At 38.1% G+C, this 17519-nt stretch overlaps 1 protein-coding gene across 1 annotated transcript in view; it reads left to right on the top strand.

Annotated features, from left to right (window-relative positions):
• ush2a (Usher syndrome 2A (autosomal recessive, mild)) overlaps positions 1 to 17519 on the top strand; it is a 405544-nt gene that overhangs the window by 254833 nt on the left and 133192 nt on the right. Inside the window, exons 42-44 of the mRNA XM_088939657.1 lie at positions 4031 to 4153; positions 4450 to 4613; positions 5900 to 6109. Of these exons, the coding sequence (XP_088795783.1) occupies positions 4031 to 4153; positions 4450 to 4613; positions 5900 to 6109 (497 nt within the window). The remainder of the gene's footprint in view (positions 1 to 4030; positions 4154 to 4449; positions 4614 to 5899; positions 6110 to 17519) is intronic.

Raw genomic sequence — 17519 nt, forward strand, 5'->3', positions numbered from 1 at the left:
CATCTGCGTTAAAATGTGTTTTTTACTTCATTTGTTAAAAGTTTACATTTCAATTTTTTATATTGAATAAAAGTTGATTATGTGTATGAATTCTTCATATTTCTAATTATCTGAGGTAGATTCCTGGTAGACCAAAACCACCGCATTTTTCGCTTATAATGTTCATGGTGGAACATTTTCTTAGACAAATACAAAGCTGCATTAACATTTATGCTTTTAATAAACTCATGTTGTCTACAAAAGGTTGCATAATACTTTTAAATAAATACAGAATGTACCATGTAATCTATAGTCTGCAATAACCTGCTCAGTGATCTGAAGATCTACAGATACATGCACAGGGTAATGGTTATTACAGTGTGTTTACCGTAAATCTGATCTAGCTTCGTAATTATTTAAACTCAACAGCTCTGATCCATAAGAACACCAGTTCAATATTTACAATGTGCATGAGAAGAAAAAATTGTGAATGTCATCACCGAAGGACATCACCAGAATTATTTTGTCTAAAATAATTTCAGTCAAAACCAAATACAGTAAGTCAGGATTGTCATTTCAGGCACTGTACCATATATGTAGCCACATGTAGCCATATATTTGCAATATCAATCAGATAACGCAAGGTAAAGAATTTGAGTTATGTGAGCAAAGAGTACATCAAAGGTTGTGAGGCTCGGTCATTGACGTTTTTACATACAGTTAGTCATTCCAGCCAAAGACATTTTTTTTTATATTCACTTCATTACATTGACTCCTCTTGTCAAATGTTCAGAATTTCAGTATTAGGCATACATTGAATTATACACAAACATATTTGTGATCTCTTCATAAGCTTTTTTGTTGAATTATCTGAACTGCTGAATACATACAAATCATCTTATTTAACTACATACTGTATTGCTTGCTCCGGTTGTCTGTACTGTATTTCGTGCAACTTTCAGAATTATGTTGTATCACAATGTACAACCACTTTTCAGCTACTCAGTATTGCACACCGCACATGCTTGAAGGCTTGAAATCATCATCATCATAAATTATATAGTGCTTTTCTGGACATTCCACTCAAAGCACTTTACAGGTAATGGGGACTTACCTGTCCCCTCCACCACCACCAATGTGCAGCATCCACCTAGATGAAACATGGAATGAAATATGGAATTCTTTTCTCAAACACCTTTTAATGCAAAGACTCTCAGTAGTATGACAGCAGTCTCTTCTCAAGAATTAGTAACCCCACTCCACAGGGTGGACCATCATCTCCATCCAGTCACACATTGATGAATGGTACACACATGCAAGGATAGAAAGCAGAGAATACCTAACATACTATACTACAGGTAGTAATCATTATAAATTGCACAATTTCAGATTTCATGGTATACCAAAATGCATACAGTATACTAATTCTAGTCATCATCATTATCCTCCAAATCCACTAAGTTCCAATTCCAGTTGCTCTAAGACTTACTGAAGCGTTGTACCTTAAAATGATCTGAAATCTAAATTCTGTCTTTCGGTTGGTTTAGTAATGTTATTGCATTGGTAAGTAACAACATCAGATAGTGTAAAAAACTTGTATTTATTACATAGCCATATAAAATTCTATTCAATAACATAACTAAATATTCTGTTAAATAGCTCTCAAAACATACAGTATGCAAATAATTGCACCCTTAATACATCTGTGACAGAGAGGGTCAGAAGTAATTACCATCTTGAAACGTCTGTGGTCTTGCATAGGCTCATTGTTCAAGTACTGTACAAAGTAGATCTGTTGATGAGCGAGATTCCTAAAAGAGGAAACATACTAATACTAACTACAGTAACTCAGTAACTCCAGATATACTGCCAAACACTTTAATCAGTTCTTTATATTTGTTTTTGTGCAGATCAGCAGTCTGCAGTAAATACTCTTTTCGCAGTTGACTTGCTATGGGAAATTGTCCTGTCATTTATTAAGTCTGTTAGGAAATGCATGGATCTTGGGATGGTTGATTTTTCCCAGGAGAATATTAGGCAGAAAAATTTCACATAGCAGCATGCCAGTATTCCAGGTTTGCTTTCTTACTTTTTTACTATCATTCATCAGTGCCAATCTATCATTGTCTTTTTGTGATTTAAAAAGATTTTTATTGTCTTTTGAAATCCAATGGTGAAATTGCTGGTTTTGAAAAATACCTTACTTCCATTAATGTACAGTCCTTCTGTACCAATTTGTTTTTAATTTTAAAGATAATTGTTTTTTGTAGAATTAATCACAGTTACTTTATTGATTACCTAATAAAAATCTGGAGTACCTACAGGGGAGCCTGGAGGGTAATGATTGAGCTACAGGTTAGGAACCCCAAAAACACGTGGTCAAAAATACTGTAGGCATTAATTATCAACAATGTTACCAAGTGAACATCCTTAGAAGTCAATAGGTTGATAGGTAGGAGGATGAGAAGCAGTAAGTTGAAAGTACCATTACATAAACGTTCTGAAATGTTGTGTCGAAAAAGAGGTTTACTTTTTTCCCAAATTCTGTTGAGTTTGCTATTATAGGGCATACTTGTCAAGAAAGTGTCATAAATCCTAAAGTTTTATTGGCTAGATTAATATCTCCTTAATTGAGTACCAAAAACCTAACTAACTTGCATTTTATCCATCTTTATTGGGTCACCAACTGAAAGCCTAATTGTAGTATTTAAAATGAAATAAGGACAAAACAAAACTTTAATGTTGTTAACTGATTCCCCTCCAAATAATAACATGGAACATGGAAAGTAAATTATTAACACAAGTAAGTATATTAATTATTAGAATGCATATTCAAACATACACTGTGGGCATAAATAACATCTGCTTTGATTTTATTAAGGAGAATAAGCAAATAAACAAATTAACAAATTTGCTAAAGGCTAGAGGAGGTCCTAGTACCTAAGTAATAGAAGCCCAAGAAAATTGACTGAATAGTGAATTATTTTGGCTGTGTTGTTAAAAGGTCTGAGAAATAACTTTGACCAATTTATCTTATATCCAGTGATATCTAATTTATCAAATGCTCCTAATGTTTTATTAATATTAATATAATATATGGGGGCCTGATGTAAAGCCATCATACTGAAAAATTAAATCTGGTTAGCATGATGAAAAATATGTGTTGTTCTCTGTATAGCAAAGGGAGAAATGCTGGCATGTTGTTTAATAGCTTGTGGTTCTAATAAGATTACAAGCAATAATATAACAATGGGCACTCTTGTCGAATACCCCATAAAACAGAAGGTATCATTGTCCAAGTGTGAATAAATGTTGTGTAGGTGTTTAAAGTATTAATAATATTAATAAATGACCAACACCAGACTGTTTCTGAATAACCCAGATATGTTGTTTCTTTTCTGCATCTAACCATATTATTGTAGTACATCTACATATGTGAATGACTGCACTTTTCAAATGTTCTGTATTATGTTCATCTTAGTTTTTTTATCCTTTTTAAATTCTATGAGTTCTTTAAAAAGTAATGCATATTCCTAATCCCAGGTGAAGTTTTCATTTTTTTCAATTTTTTGATTGTTAGACTTATTTTGTTATCAATCTGGGAAAAACAGAGAATCTTAACTAATAAAAATGTTTTGCAATGTAGACCCAATGCTTTTGTTTTCAAGTAATTGAGATGGTACATTTAAGAAACAAAGAATACGTATCTCTTGAGGAATAATGCCATCTAAGAGAACCTCTTGTAACTTCTCGTTATTGCATTTATGAGGATACATACCATTGCTTTTCTTCTGTTTCAGAACTGATTAGGCCATAAAATAAAGGCCTATTCTCAAGAAAGATCATTAAAATTCATGACTGCTTATGTGTGCTGTGTTTATTTAACAGGGCTTATAAACCGTACATTAAGCTGAGCCGTTTTGATTATGGAAAAATTAGCATTAAAGTTGGGGGGGGGGAACATGGACCCAGCAATAGAGGTGAGAAAAACAGCAAGAGAATTGTCACAAAGAAGAGCTCTGATAATCCATGTGCTTCATCCTGCCCACAGATATGAACTATTGAGACGAAAAATCTACCAACCATTGGCCTCCCATCCCCCTGAAGATTTGAATCTGTGGTACAATATTTACGCAGGAGCCAAATTGTTTTATGAAGATAAAGGCCTTAGCAGGTGAGATTACAAAAATTAGCTTTAAAACAAACTGTGGTGGTGTGTACCAATCTGTTTTGTGCACTGATGCCATCTTTTAATACTGTTTAAAGATATATTAAGCAAATATTCTGGAATCAAATTGTTTCCTGCTAATCTTTTGTAGGCAATTGTCATATTTCTTCACATGCAGAAAGGCTGTTTTCAGGCCTTTAGAACTTCAGACTTTTGTACTTTAGCTGAGGATGTGGCAGCATTGGATTTGATAACATTTAAGTGTTTTGAACAATTATTTCTGCTTTCTTTGTTTGCCAAAGGTTTACAACATATCAGTACAGGCTTCTGGTACACAATGATGTGGGATTCACCTCTGGGAATGAGGTCAATGGCACAACACTGGCTGGAGTTCCTGTAAAACCAAGCACTCTGGAAGCCCAGACATTGAATCATACTGCTATAGAAGTTAACTGGAGTCAACCAAGTAAGACTTATTATCGTCTTGTACTGAATTTTTATAAATGACTAATCCACTGTTGTAGAATGACTTTCAAACCTTTTTAACGTTCTATAGTGTACACTTTTGTTTTGTTTGTGGCAAATAGAATCCAGATTTTTACGTTTACATTTAAAACAATGAAAAAAATGATTTTAAGAAAAAAGTTATTTGAAAATCCCATGAGTTCAAACTCATCCATTTTCTAACCACTTTATCCAATACAGGGTCGCAGGGGAGTTGGAGTCAATGCCAGTAGGCAATGGGCACAAGATGAGATAAACCCTGGATAGGCACCAGTCCAACACAGGGCACACACAGACACAAACACACACACACACTTACACCAGTACAGATGATATGATATAGTCATTTGTATCTCCCTTATTAGGATTTATTAGTGCAATACACATATTCAGGTAAGAACCACCCTTCCAGGTTAAGGTGAGACCAGTCTCCTGTAGTGCTGTGATTGGACTGAGAGTTAATTCATGTTCAGAATTCATCGCAGCTGCCGCTCTTAAGTTCCACCCTTTAACTGTACCGTATACTCGATTACTAGACAATCATTTAAATATTTTCCATATTAAATATTTCCTCTGTCTGAATTGTACAGATTAATTCATCGTAGTTGTCCTTGATATACTTTGAACCGGCATATAGTTTAAAATTAAAGGAACCTTTTGAAACCATTTATAATCATGTCCTGCTTTTTTTCCAAAATGCAGCTTTTCAGTAAAAATTAAAAATTAACTTCTGCAAATCTGAATTCATAATTTATGATTTTAGCCTAATTGTTATTCTGACATGCAAATGGTAGTTCTTTTTATAACATACAAATCATACTTCTGTTAAAATAGACATCTGTCTTTAATTGCTTTGTTTTTTATGTACAGTACATTGTAAATTTAATGTATATGCACAGCATAACACGTTTCGTGAATAAGTATTCAATGAATAAGTGTTAAGAGTAGATTAGATTAGTAACATAGTTTATTAATTGCACCGCATTTCAGATGTTCAGAATGCACTTTTATTGTTAAATGTTGTTATTGTTTTATTTTAATGTTATTGTTAATTAATAATTATGCTAAAGATGGGGGATTTTTAAACAGGAATATTTAAGTGATTATCTGACAACCAACATTTTGTTGAAATGGAGAGATGTTCAGAAACTTTCATCCACCCTTATCAGCTTTTTTGGTCAAACCTCTTGATTGGAGAGGAACTCTTCTGAATCATTGCGTTTGTTCCTGTTTGTGCAATCTCTCCAGCACTACAGGACATGCAAGGTGACGTGGACCTCTACACACTCTTCATTAACTCTTCACACTCCAACCACTCTGTCACATTTCCACCTGATATTAACTCTGCAGTGATTGGAGAGTTGCATCCCAATACGCAGTACAAGCTCTGTATCCAAGTCTTCAATGGGGTTCACACAATCAACAGTAAGGAGGTCTTTATCACCACTTCTGATGGAGGTAAGTATTCAATTTATGCCAAAGGGGAAAATGAAATAGGCTGAATTTTTTCTTTAATTTTTATGTTTTTGAAGTTGATAGCAGTCCTGCGTCCCAACAAAAAAATATCTTGTTATTAAAAGAAAAAGGGGGATAAAACGCTTGTGTTGTGTGTCGTCAAGAGGTAGATCAATAATAGGTCTCTTGTGTGGCTGCATTAGTGTGCTTTAATAAAAAATATTAACACAGTCTGTTCTGCTCTTCTTCTGTCAATAAATCAAAGCAGTTTAAAAAGCAGTTAATGCTTTTGTTTTTAGTTCTTTGTTCATCAATAGTGATTTGTGCTGTGAAGTAAAAAGCTTTTAGGAAGACACTCAAAACAAAGGGCTTCCCTTTATTTGCTGGCAATGTGTCACGCATCTTTACCTCTTGAAAACAAAATCCCTCTGCCAGTTGTAGCACATGCACTTCCTTACATTTCAGATAATTTTTTTCATTATCTCCCTAACACATCTGTTCACTTGTACTCTTGAAAAGCAAAGAACTTAAAGAGCAAATTGTGGGGATTCAGTAAATGTATTATACATTAGTACAAGTTGCCACATCTGTTTAGGAAATGTGTTGACATCTTGACAGGTTTGCTGTCACAAGACGTTTGACTGCATTCTGTATCACATGGGCATCTCATTGAAGCTAAGAAAAATCCATGAGAACTGAATTAAAGGAGGCCAAGGTTTCTATGAGAAAATTATTTGACATATCAGATTATTGTATCAGGTACTTGTTAGCCCCTCCGCATTTAAAACAAAACATTAAACATTTTACAGTGTAAACAATCACTGTTATGAGGTACAGTATGTAAAAAATCACGTGTTTTTTTTTGAAAGATGAAATGCTAATACTTGTTTAGTATCTGCCTTCTTGTAGTAGACTGATAATTGGAAGCAATGTTTTAGTTCCAAGATGACTTGAGCTAAGATCAAGCTATTCAGGAGTTAATAATCAAAGTTGTTCTTGCTTAAATTGATTAAATAGAAGACATTCATTGTGTTATGTGTTATTTTTTATTGTTAACAGGTCTATAGTCAAAGACCTCATTGGCTTTATACTTTCTGCAGTATGTTTGTCAGTTAAAGCACAGATATCTATCAATTGAAAATGAAGTCTAATTTTATTGTATTTAAATAGTACATTTAAATGTAAAGTGTTTGTTACCATATCTATCATTTATATTGATAGATTTTAAATATAGATAAGTCTAGTATGTGTAATCTTTGTTTACTTAAAAGAAGTACATTAAATTTTTAATTAGTATTGTAGAAGAACAGCATAGATTCTGCTAAACACAAAAAGTCATGTTACAATGTGTTAATGAATAAAATTCCTATTTATAAAATACTGTAGTGTATTATGCATTTAAAAATACAAAAAGGTGGTCAATTGCAGGTTTTAATGTAGCAGTTAAGAAATGTAGCAATAAAACCTTCTACAATACGTGTAAATAACCTGTTACGATCCCTGCCTCCCGGCAACGGAGGAGGCAGAAGTAGGCGTAGCCCCTATCCATCTGTTCACCTAATAGTTTTCCCATTCACCACCACACCCCCGTCTCATCCTACTTAAACACCTGTCCGTCCCTACCTCGTTGCTCAGTATTGGTTTTTCCTTTCGAGCTTCCCGGTTGCGCTACTCCTACTTCTACCCTGTGTTCGTCTTGGCTTTCGGTTTGCGGCTTTTCCCTTTGGACTTTGGCTTTTCGGATCTCGGTTTGGCTTGGTTACTTTCGCTCTGTTTCGGATCACTGGCTACCCCTGGATTATCGGATTGCTCTACTGACTACGACTTCGGATCATGCTTCGGCTTCGGTACTCGTTCCCTTTCGGATATCTGGCTTCCCCTGGACTCTCGGCTCGTTCCTACGATTACGGCTTGCTTTCAGATTACGGCTTGGCTTTGTTCGCTCCTGCAAGTGGGTTCACTCACTGGTTCGGTCCCTCGTACCGAATCCCCAACAGAATACTGAGCCCTTGACGGAAAAGAAAAATAAGGACCTCGTCGTTCCAGTGAGTCTCCGCTGCTGCTACTTGAAAATCTATAGCATAGTCTTGTACAGACCGGCGGCCCTGGTGGATGGAGGAGAGGCGGAAGGCAGAGTCTTCACCAAACTGGATTTACGAGGGGCCTATAATCTAATCCGCATTCGGGAAGGGGACGAGTGGAAGACGGCTTTCATGACAACCCATGGACATTACGAATATTTGGTCATGCCCTTTGGTTTGGTTAATGCCCCAGCGGTGTTTCAGTCTTTTATTAATGACATCTTTCGTGATCTCCTACAAAGATTTGTCTTGGTCTATCTAGATGACATTCTAATTTTTTCTGATTCCTTCCAGGATCATGTTCTCCATGTCAGAGAAGTACTCTCCCGGCTCATCAAGAATAAACTATATGTCAAACTGGAGAAGTGTACCTTCCATGCTTTGAGGATTCATTTTTTAGGTTACGTCATCTCTCCAGAGGGTGTGGAAATGGATTCGAGTAAAGTCTCGGCGATTACTGATTGGCCCACACCCAAGAACCTCAAACACATTCAACGATTTCTCGGCTTTGCTAATTTTTACAGGAAGTTTATTCGAAACTTCAGCTCGGTGGTCACTCCCATAACCTCCTTGACCCGTAAAGGACCAAGACAAGGCAAATGGACCCCTCAAGCCGAAGAAGCATTTCAGCGTCTGAAACACCTGTTCACAACAGCCCCCATCCTAAAACACCCTGATCCGACTTTGCCTTTTGTAGTCGAAGTGGATGCTTCTGGCCATGGTGTGGGGGCTGTTCTCTCTCAACGTCATGGAGAAAAACAGATTCTTCATCCCTGTGCCTTCTTCTCTAAGAAGTTATCCCCTGCCCAAATGAACTATGACGTGGGTAACCGTGAGCTCTTGGCCATTAAGCTGGCATTGGAGGAATGGAGGCACTGGTTAGAGGGTGCTCATCACCCTTTTTTGATTTACACAGATCACAAAAACCTGGAGTACCTGCAGTCGGCCAAACGTCTTTGTCCTCGCCAGGCTAGGTGGTCCCTTTTTTTTTCCAGGTTTAATTTCTTGATCACCTACACTCCAGGTTCTAAGAACGTCAAAGCAGATGCCCTCTCACGGATCCATGACCCCCCTGAGGCTGAATTGATTCCAGAACCCATCATTCCGTCTGGTAAGTTCCTGGCTGCGGTAAGATGGGACCTTGAGGTGATTGTCCGATGAGCCTTGGTTGGGCAGACGGTACCTCCTCAGTGTCCTCAGGACAAGTTATTTGTCTCTCATCCCGTCCGATCGGCAGTTTTACAATGGGGTCATGACTCCCGCTTCACTGGACACCCTGGAGTCCACCGTACCTTGGATTTCATCTCCAGAGACGTCTGGTGGCCAACTATGGCTAAGGATATCAAGGAGTATGTCCAGGCCTGCTCTATCTGTTCCCAAATGAAGTCTTCCCGGATGAGGGCAGCGGGCCTACTTCAACCCTTACCCATCCCGGATCGTCCTTGGACCCACCTCTCAGTAGATTTTGTTACTGACCTTCCACCCAGCCATGGACACACGACTATTATGGTAGTGGTAGACTGTTTCTCCAAATCTGCTCATTTTATTCCCCTACCATCTTTACCTACAGCTCGAGAACTAGCAGAATTGTTTGTACAGCATATCTTCCGACTGCATGGCATCCCTAAGGATATTGTTTCAGATAGGGGCCCTCAGTTTGTCTCCCGATTTTGGAGGGCCTTCTGTAAGTCACTGGGCGCCTCAGTCTCACTTACCTCAGCTTACCACCCTCAGGCCAACGGTCAGACAGAACGCATGAATCAGGAACTGCTGACCTATTTACGGACTTATATCTCCTCTACCCAAGATAATTGGGTGTCCTTGCTCCCATGGGCAGAGTATGCACACAACTCATTGTATACTACTTCTACTGGCATGTCTCACTTTAAGTGTGCCTTAGGTTATCAGCCTCCTCTGATCCCTGACTCCCACCCCAACACAGAGGTACCTTCGGTTCAGGACTACATCTCTAACCTGAAGACCTTCTGGAGGAAGGCCAAAGCCACCCTTCTTCGCACCTCAGCTCAGCAGAAGAAGGTAACTGATCGGCGCCGTCGGATCCCACCCAGACTTCGACGTGGTCAGTTTGTTTGGTTATCTACTCATAACCTTCCTCTTAAGCAACCTTCTGGCAAGCTTGCTCCCAGGTACATTGGTCCTTTTCGTGTCCTCGCCCAGATTACCCCAGTAACTTACCGGCTGGCCTTGCCTTCTACCCTTCGGATCCACCCTACGTTCCATGTTTCCCTCCTTAAACCCTTTCACAGATCCACCCTGTCTAAACCGCAACAAAAACCCCCACCGCCTCGAGTAATTGATGGACTCCCTGCTTACACGGTCAATAAAATCCTGGATTCCCGATGGTCTCGTGGATCCCTACAATATCTCGTCGATTAGGAAGGCTACGGTCCGGAGGAGCGCTCATGGGTTTCGGAGAAGGATATTCTGGACCCCAACCTCATCCAAGACTTCCACCTTAACTTCCCGGATCGTCCCGTTAGGGCGTCAGGAGCCGCCCGTAGAGGGGGGGGTAATGTTACAATCCCTGCCTCCCGGCAACGGAGGAGGCAGAATTAGGCGTAGCCCCTATCCATCTGTTCACCTATTAGTTTTCCCATTCACCACCACACCCCCGTCTCATCCTACTTAAACACCTGTCCGTCCCTACCTCGTTGCTCAGTATTGGTTTTTCCTTTCGAGCTTCCCGGTTGCGCTACTCCTACTTCTACCCTGTGTTCGTCTTGGCTTTCGGTTTGCGGCTTTTCCCTTTGGACTTCGGCTTTTCGGATCTCGGTTTGGCTTGGTTACTTTCGCTCTGTTTCGGATTACTGGCTACCCCTGGATTATCGGATTGCTCTACTGACTACGACTTCGGATCACGCTTCGGCTTCGGTACTCGTTCCCTTTCGGATATCTGGCTTCCCCTGGACTCTCGGCTCGTTCCTACGATTACGGCTTGCTTTCGGATTACGGCTTGGCTTTGTTCGCTCCTGCAAGTGGGTTCACTCACTGGTTCGGTCCCTCGTACCGAATCCCTAACATAACCATCTCTATATAGTTATTCTCACTGCTGGATTATTTAGAAATAAATTTAAGGGAACATATTGATGCATTTATTACACTTATAAACCAGTAAGTGTTATTCTGAGCAGGGATCTGTTTTAGGCTTTTCATTCTTCATGACATATATCAACAATTTAGATGGTGGTTTAGTGAACAAACTAGTTACATTTGCACATACAATAATATGAGGATTGGCAAACACCATAAGGGGACCAATGACTAATTTATAGGAAAAAATCATGGATTTCTCACATACTTGAAGATTATATATTTAGTGTTGATAAAAAGTGACCTACAGATCCAGCCATTCAGAATGCATGCAGGATAATGCAGCACATTTCTCCATGCACATCTCAAGACATCGCAGTGTGCTAACCTTTTTTAAATTTATTCCGTTGTGGGACTGAACTAAAGAAATGTTGGCAGCTAAATATGTGACGTAGATATTTTGGAAATGTTTTGACATTGGTTTTAATTACATTTGCATTTCTTATAATTGACAATGAAAATGCTCATAGACTATAATATAGCACATTGCGCCCAAGCAGCAGTTTAGTACAGTGGCCGCCTGATACTAAAGTGAGCAATTAGAATCCTTTAGAAACCAGGAATCTCACTTTATTTTTTACGTAGCTGGATATATAAAAAATAAGTAATAAGTTTCTTCCATGCTGAAAAAAAGAAGAAAGAGAATACAATGTTTCTGCCGTGGAGCCTTCTTCAGGTTTGAGAGAGACAAGGCAGTAGGCAAAGGTAATGTAGTGGGAGAACAAAGGCTGGGAGGGAGGAGGAGTGAGAGACGGGAGCAGGGGACAGAAAGAGAGGCCAATCAAGAGGTGTGAAGTCAGAATAGGTGTAGAGAGGTGTGAAATGAAACTTCCAATGAATGGAGAAAATTTAAAAGAACAGTAGTCTGTCGTTAAGAAAAGGGAGAAGGTGTGATCCTAGCTGCAGAATAATTTTGGTTTTGGTAGTCTTTCTGATGTATGAGTTCGGAAAACCGTCTTTGAGAACACAGACGGAGAGATTAGAGTGGTTGTGGCCGTCAGAGGTGAAATGAGAAACAATGGGCTTGGAGAGATATTTAATCTTCTGCAGCTAGGATTTTTATCATTTTGAAACCTTTGACTGTATGTCTCAGTGACTCATTTATAGTATAATCAAAACAAAACACCCGCTGTGCACACCGTGTGAAGTAGGGTTAATAACTTCTGTTTTAAAAGGTTTCAGATTTGTGTTAAGATTTGTATCTGTTGTAACTGTTAATACAATGGCGAATATAATTGTGGTTCTACTGTTTATGGCTTAATATTGCGATTATTATATGTGTGTGTTGTACCATAGCCAGCAGCCATATCACCCTGCATCTCACAGCTGGCAGTCCACTGAAGCTAAGCAGGTGTGAGCCTGGTCAGTACCTGGATGGGAGACCTCCTGGGAAAAACTAAGGTTGCTGCTGGAAGAGGTGTTAGTGGGGCCAGCAGGGGGCACTCACCCTGCAGTCTGTGTGGGTCCTAATGTCCCAGTATAGTGACGGGGACACTATACTGTAAACAGGTGCCGTCCTTTGGATGAGATGTACTGTAAAACCGAGGTCCTGACTCTCTGTGGTCATTAAAAATCCCAGGGCGTTTCTCGAAAAGAGTAGGGGTGTAACCCTGGCGTCCTGGCCAAATTTCCCATTGGCCCTTACCAGTCATGGCCTCCTAATAATCCCCATCTATAAATTGGTTTCATTACTCTGCTCTCCTCCCCACTGTGAGCATTCTGGCGCACTATGGCTGCTGTCGCATCATCCAGGTGGATGCTGCACCTTGGTGGTGGTGGAGGGGAGTCCCCATTACCTGTAAAGTGCTTTGAGTGGAGTGTCCAGAAAAGTGCTATATAAGTGTAAGCAATTATTAATTATTATTATTACCATGATGTGGTACAATGGTCCAACTGGAAATCAAACTACTCACTTTCTGAGTAGAAGGTGGCCACCTAAACTGCTATACTAAACTGCTGCTTGGGTGCAGTGCACTACATTACAATCTATGAGCATTTCATTGTCCATTAGAATTATAAGGGCTGCAAAAGTCTTTAAAGCAAATGTCAAAGTATTTAGAAAATATATATTTTTAGCTGCCAACATTTCATTAGGTACATGATTCCATATTAATATTCCCTATGAAGTGGTATTAAAGCAGTATCACAACTTTTTTTTACAATAACAACAGTGAGTACAGTGTTCTTATTACAACAAGGATATAACATTATAACCGTTTATGAAGTACAGTATATAAACTTTATATAGATCAAAAAGTCAAACCTTTTCCAAAAAATGTTTTCCATTAAATGTTTATGAACAAGGTGGGATACTGTTGTGTATTTTGTTATTTATATTTATCTACCACTATCATCTACTGTATGTGCGTTAGGTACAGACTGTATGGCTTTAAAGCCCACCACTTTATTTCAATTCTGTTTCATTTCTCTCTGCCCCATTGTCATCAATATAATAAATAAATCCTTGAGCACTGGTGTTGTACCAACCATCCTCAAAACTGCTGCCATTACCCCTGTGCCATAAAAGCCAAACATGGCTCTGGACTATCTAAACAATTTTCACCCCATCTCCAACTTCTAAATTCTAGAAAATTCTGTTACAATTCAGTTAAATAACCATCTCATTGTAAATAACCTTTTCAAGTCTGGTTTCTGATATCTTCACAGTGCAGAAACTGCACTGGTCAAAGTCACTAACGATCTTCTTATAGCTTCTGATTCTGGTTCTCTTTCTGTCCTCATTCTTCTTGAGCTCAGTGCTGCTTTTGACACTGTTAACCAATATATCTTTTTTATCATTGTGAGTGTGTTTGGAGTTTCTGATACTGCTCTTATATGGTTCAAGTCTTACCTCAGTGATCGCTGTCACTTTGTCTCTGTTAGTGGATTTAGGTCTGAAATTGGACTTGTTAAGTCTGATGCTCTCAGGGCTCAATACTGGGCCTCCTACTTTACAGTATTTCAATGTTTCCACTTGGTCAGCTTTTAAGATCACATGACCTCAACTTTCACTTTTGGACGATACTCATATCTACATCCATACCAAATCTGACACTGATGTGACTGTCTCAATTCTCTCTAGTTGCATCTCCAACATAAAAACATGGAAGACTCAAAATGTCCTTCATCTAAACTGTAACAAGACTAAAGTCATGCTTATTGGCACCTCCCATCAATTTTGTAAAGCCAATACTGTAACCCTATCTGTGGATAGGACTTGGGCTTCAGTCTAAATGGAAACATTGCTGATATTTTATTCAGACATGACATTTGACTCACATGTGCAACACATTGTCAAAACATCATTCTTTCACCTCAGAAATATCGCCAGACTACATCCTAAGTTATCGCTAACAGTTTCTGAGAAGCTGATCAACGCATTTGTCTTCTCCTGAAATGACTACTGTAATGTTCTGCTCTCTGGGGTTTCTTAATCCACATTGAACAAACTCCAGTATGTCCAAAATTCCACAATTTAAATTCTGACCAGGTCTAATGCAAGGGATCACATTACTCCTATCCTGGAGTCCTTGCACTGTCTTCCTGTCGGGTTTCATGTCGACTTCAAAATCCTCATGGTCACCTATAAGTATCTGCATGGATTGGCACCTCAGTACCTGTTTGAGCTACTATCGTCCTACTCCCCGCCCTGTGACCTTTGCACTTCTAATTCTGGTCTTTTATCTGTCCCCCAAGCTCGTCTACACTCTATGGGTGACAGGGCCTTCTCCTCTTATGCCCCAAGGATCTGGAACACTATTGCTAAGGATATCAGAGAGTCACCTTCCTTAAACTCCTTCAAATCTAGACTCAAAATCTTCTTCTTTAGAAGGGGCTTTACTTACTTAGCTGGTTCTGTTATTTACCCCTTTGCTCCTACCGTATTCAGTACCCCCATCTAATGTCTCCTCTCATTATGTATTTTCATTGTGCATATCTTGTGTATTTTTTATTGTTGATGTCATTCTGTAAAGCATTTTGAGAATCCACCTGTAAAGGCGCTATATCAAATACAGTTTATTAGTAGTAGTATAGCATGTTTGAAATATATTTTTCATAATTGAAATGTAAAGTTAAATAGTTACTAGTTTAAAACTAAATTACTAGTTGCTGAAATTTGGATTACCTTAGGTACATTAGGTACATTTTACATTACACTTCCATTTTTATATTTTCATCTACCATAATTTCTCTTTAGTTGTAAAATTCCATGTTAAATATTCATATTAAGCGGATTTAAACATGCACAGTAGAAAAACAGATTAAATGAAGCAATAATTTTACTAATATCAAAAGCACCACAAGTGCCACCTATCGATCATCTTTGGCCAGTAAATGCTATGCACCATGTTACATGTAATACATTTGGAAAAAATAATGTGCATCATGTGTGGCTGCATCTGTACCCTACAGAATCTCATGGGTGATTCTGAGCTGTTTAATACCCATGAAAAGAAATGTTCATTTAGGCACCTCTGTCGGGCCATCATGACAACGCAATTTGAGAACAATATATAGCAAATAGTGTGGAATTTACTATAAACAAAGATAAATTCTGATTAATTACAGATTAATTACATGGTGGTAGTAGTAAGAGCTTATTTACAAAACTGGTCAGTTTTGTCACCACACCTCAAAAGAAACTATTATATCCCTAGAAGGAGGGCAAAGAAGAGCAACAAGGAAAATTCCTGGTCTCTGGGGATTGTCATAAACAGATGGGTCAAAGGAATTAAATCTCTTCAGTCTAGAACAAAGGGGGTTGAGAGGATCCATTTGTGTAAAACCTAAAAGGGTATAGATAGTGTCAACCCAGGAGATGATTGCAGAATCAGCAGTGAAGCAAGAACATTAGGTAATAAATGGAAACCACTGTGAATGGCAATTAATCCAGGATGGAGTACAGGAAAATGTTGTGGGTGTCTGGCACTAGTAGCCCATTAAGGTGGGCTCATTCAAGAAATGGCTGTAAAGTATGAAATTTTGAATTGACTTATCTAATTTCTAATTACTGGTCAAATCAAATTGTCTAAATGACCTACTTTCATTTGCAACCTTTCTTATGTAGTGAAAGAAATAAGCATTCAGAGGCACGTGGGTGTTGCTGAGGTTACATAAAGAATCTGATGAGCTGGAGACCTGTTCTTCCAGGTTTGTTTTGTACAGTTCAGGTATTCAATTGTTTGGTTGAATACATTGAAAAAAAAGTTGAATAAAATAGTAGGGAGTGCAATTCCTGTAGAAAGGAATTGACAAAGTGTTTACACTGCACTGCAACTTGATGGCAGTGCAGGAGTTATGGCAGAATTTACAAGCACAATATCTGCAAAGATTAGGAATTTTTAAAAATATAGATATTTAAAATGAGTGGATTTTTTTTCTTTTATATTAGCTTTGAAAAGTTCTGACTGCTAAAACTTAGTCCCTGTGGTACTACATATTGAAAAATAATAGATAAAAAATAATAATAGATATACTGATAACTAATTACAAAAATAGGAATATGTAATAATATTTCAAAAACACAGTAGAATATGCAAAATTTACAGACCAGGTCAAAATATAGTTACTATTAAGAGAACTGTGGTTAACTTCAATATTTACAAATTTCATGTCTAGAACTTTTTCAATTGCCTTGTTTGGTACCATACAGTACATAATTTTTTGTTCTGGAGTTTTCAGCTTTTCACTGGAGTTTCTATTTGTAGTAAACTTCATGGTTTCTTCAAAATTCATTAATACATTTCTGTACATGAATGATATGCATCAAACTGTTTTTTCCTCACTGTTTATGGGAAGGATGTGTGTACATTTTAACAGAGTTTTGGGTTTCCTCAAGAAAGTGAATGGCTTAATTGACATTTGCATCAAGAAACAGCTGGCAACTCAGAAATGTACTTAAACTTCACTGTTTAATCTTATACACATAATAAAAATTGCATTAAAAACATTAGAAAATCATTACCTCCTAAATAAAGGTTACGGGTCATTTAACAAAGTGCTTTCAGGGGTAATTTCATTATCTTTCAGCCTAAAGGGCAGTATGGTTTAACAACTGCAGCTGAACTTAAAGATCATCTTCGGGTACTTTACAATATATATGTTAACAGTGCTAATTGAAAAAGCAAACCATGAGCGCAATATTCAGTGTTATGTCTTGCATTGAAAACAGTGTTACAAAAAGAATATGTGTAGAGTACATTTAAATTAAATGATTCACA

The sequence above is a fragment of the Atractosteus spatula genome, chromosome 2 (assembly GCF_055471065.1).
Source record: "Atractosteus spatula isolate fAtrSpa1 chromosome 2, fAtrSpa1.hap1, whole genome shotgun sequence".
Taxonomy (NCBI): domain Eukaryota; kingdom Metazoa; phylum Chordata; class Actinopteri; order Semionotiformes; family Lepisosteidae; genus Atractosteus; species Atractosteus spatula.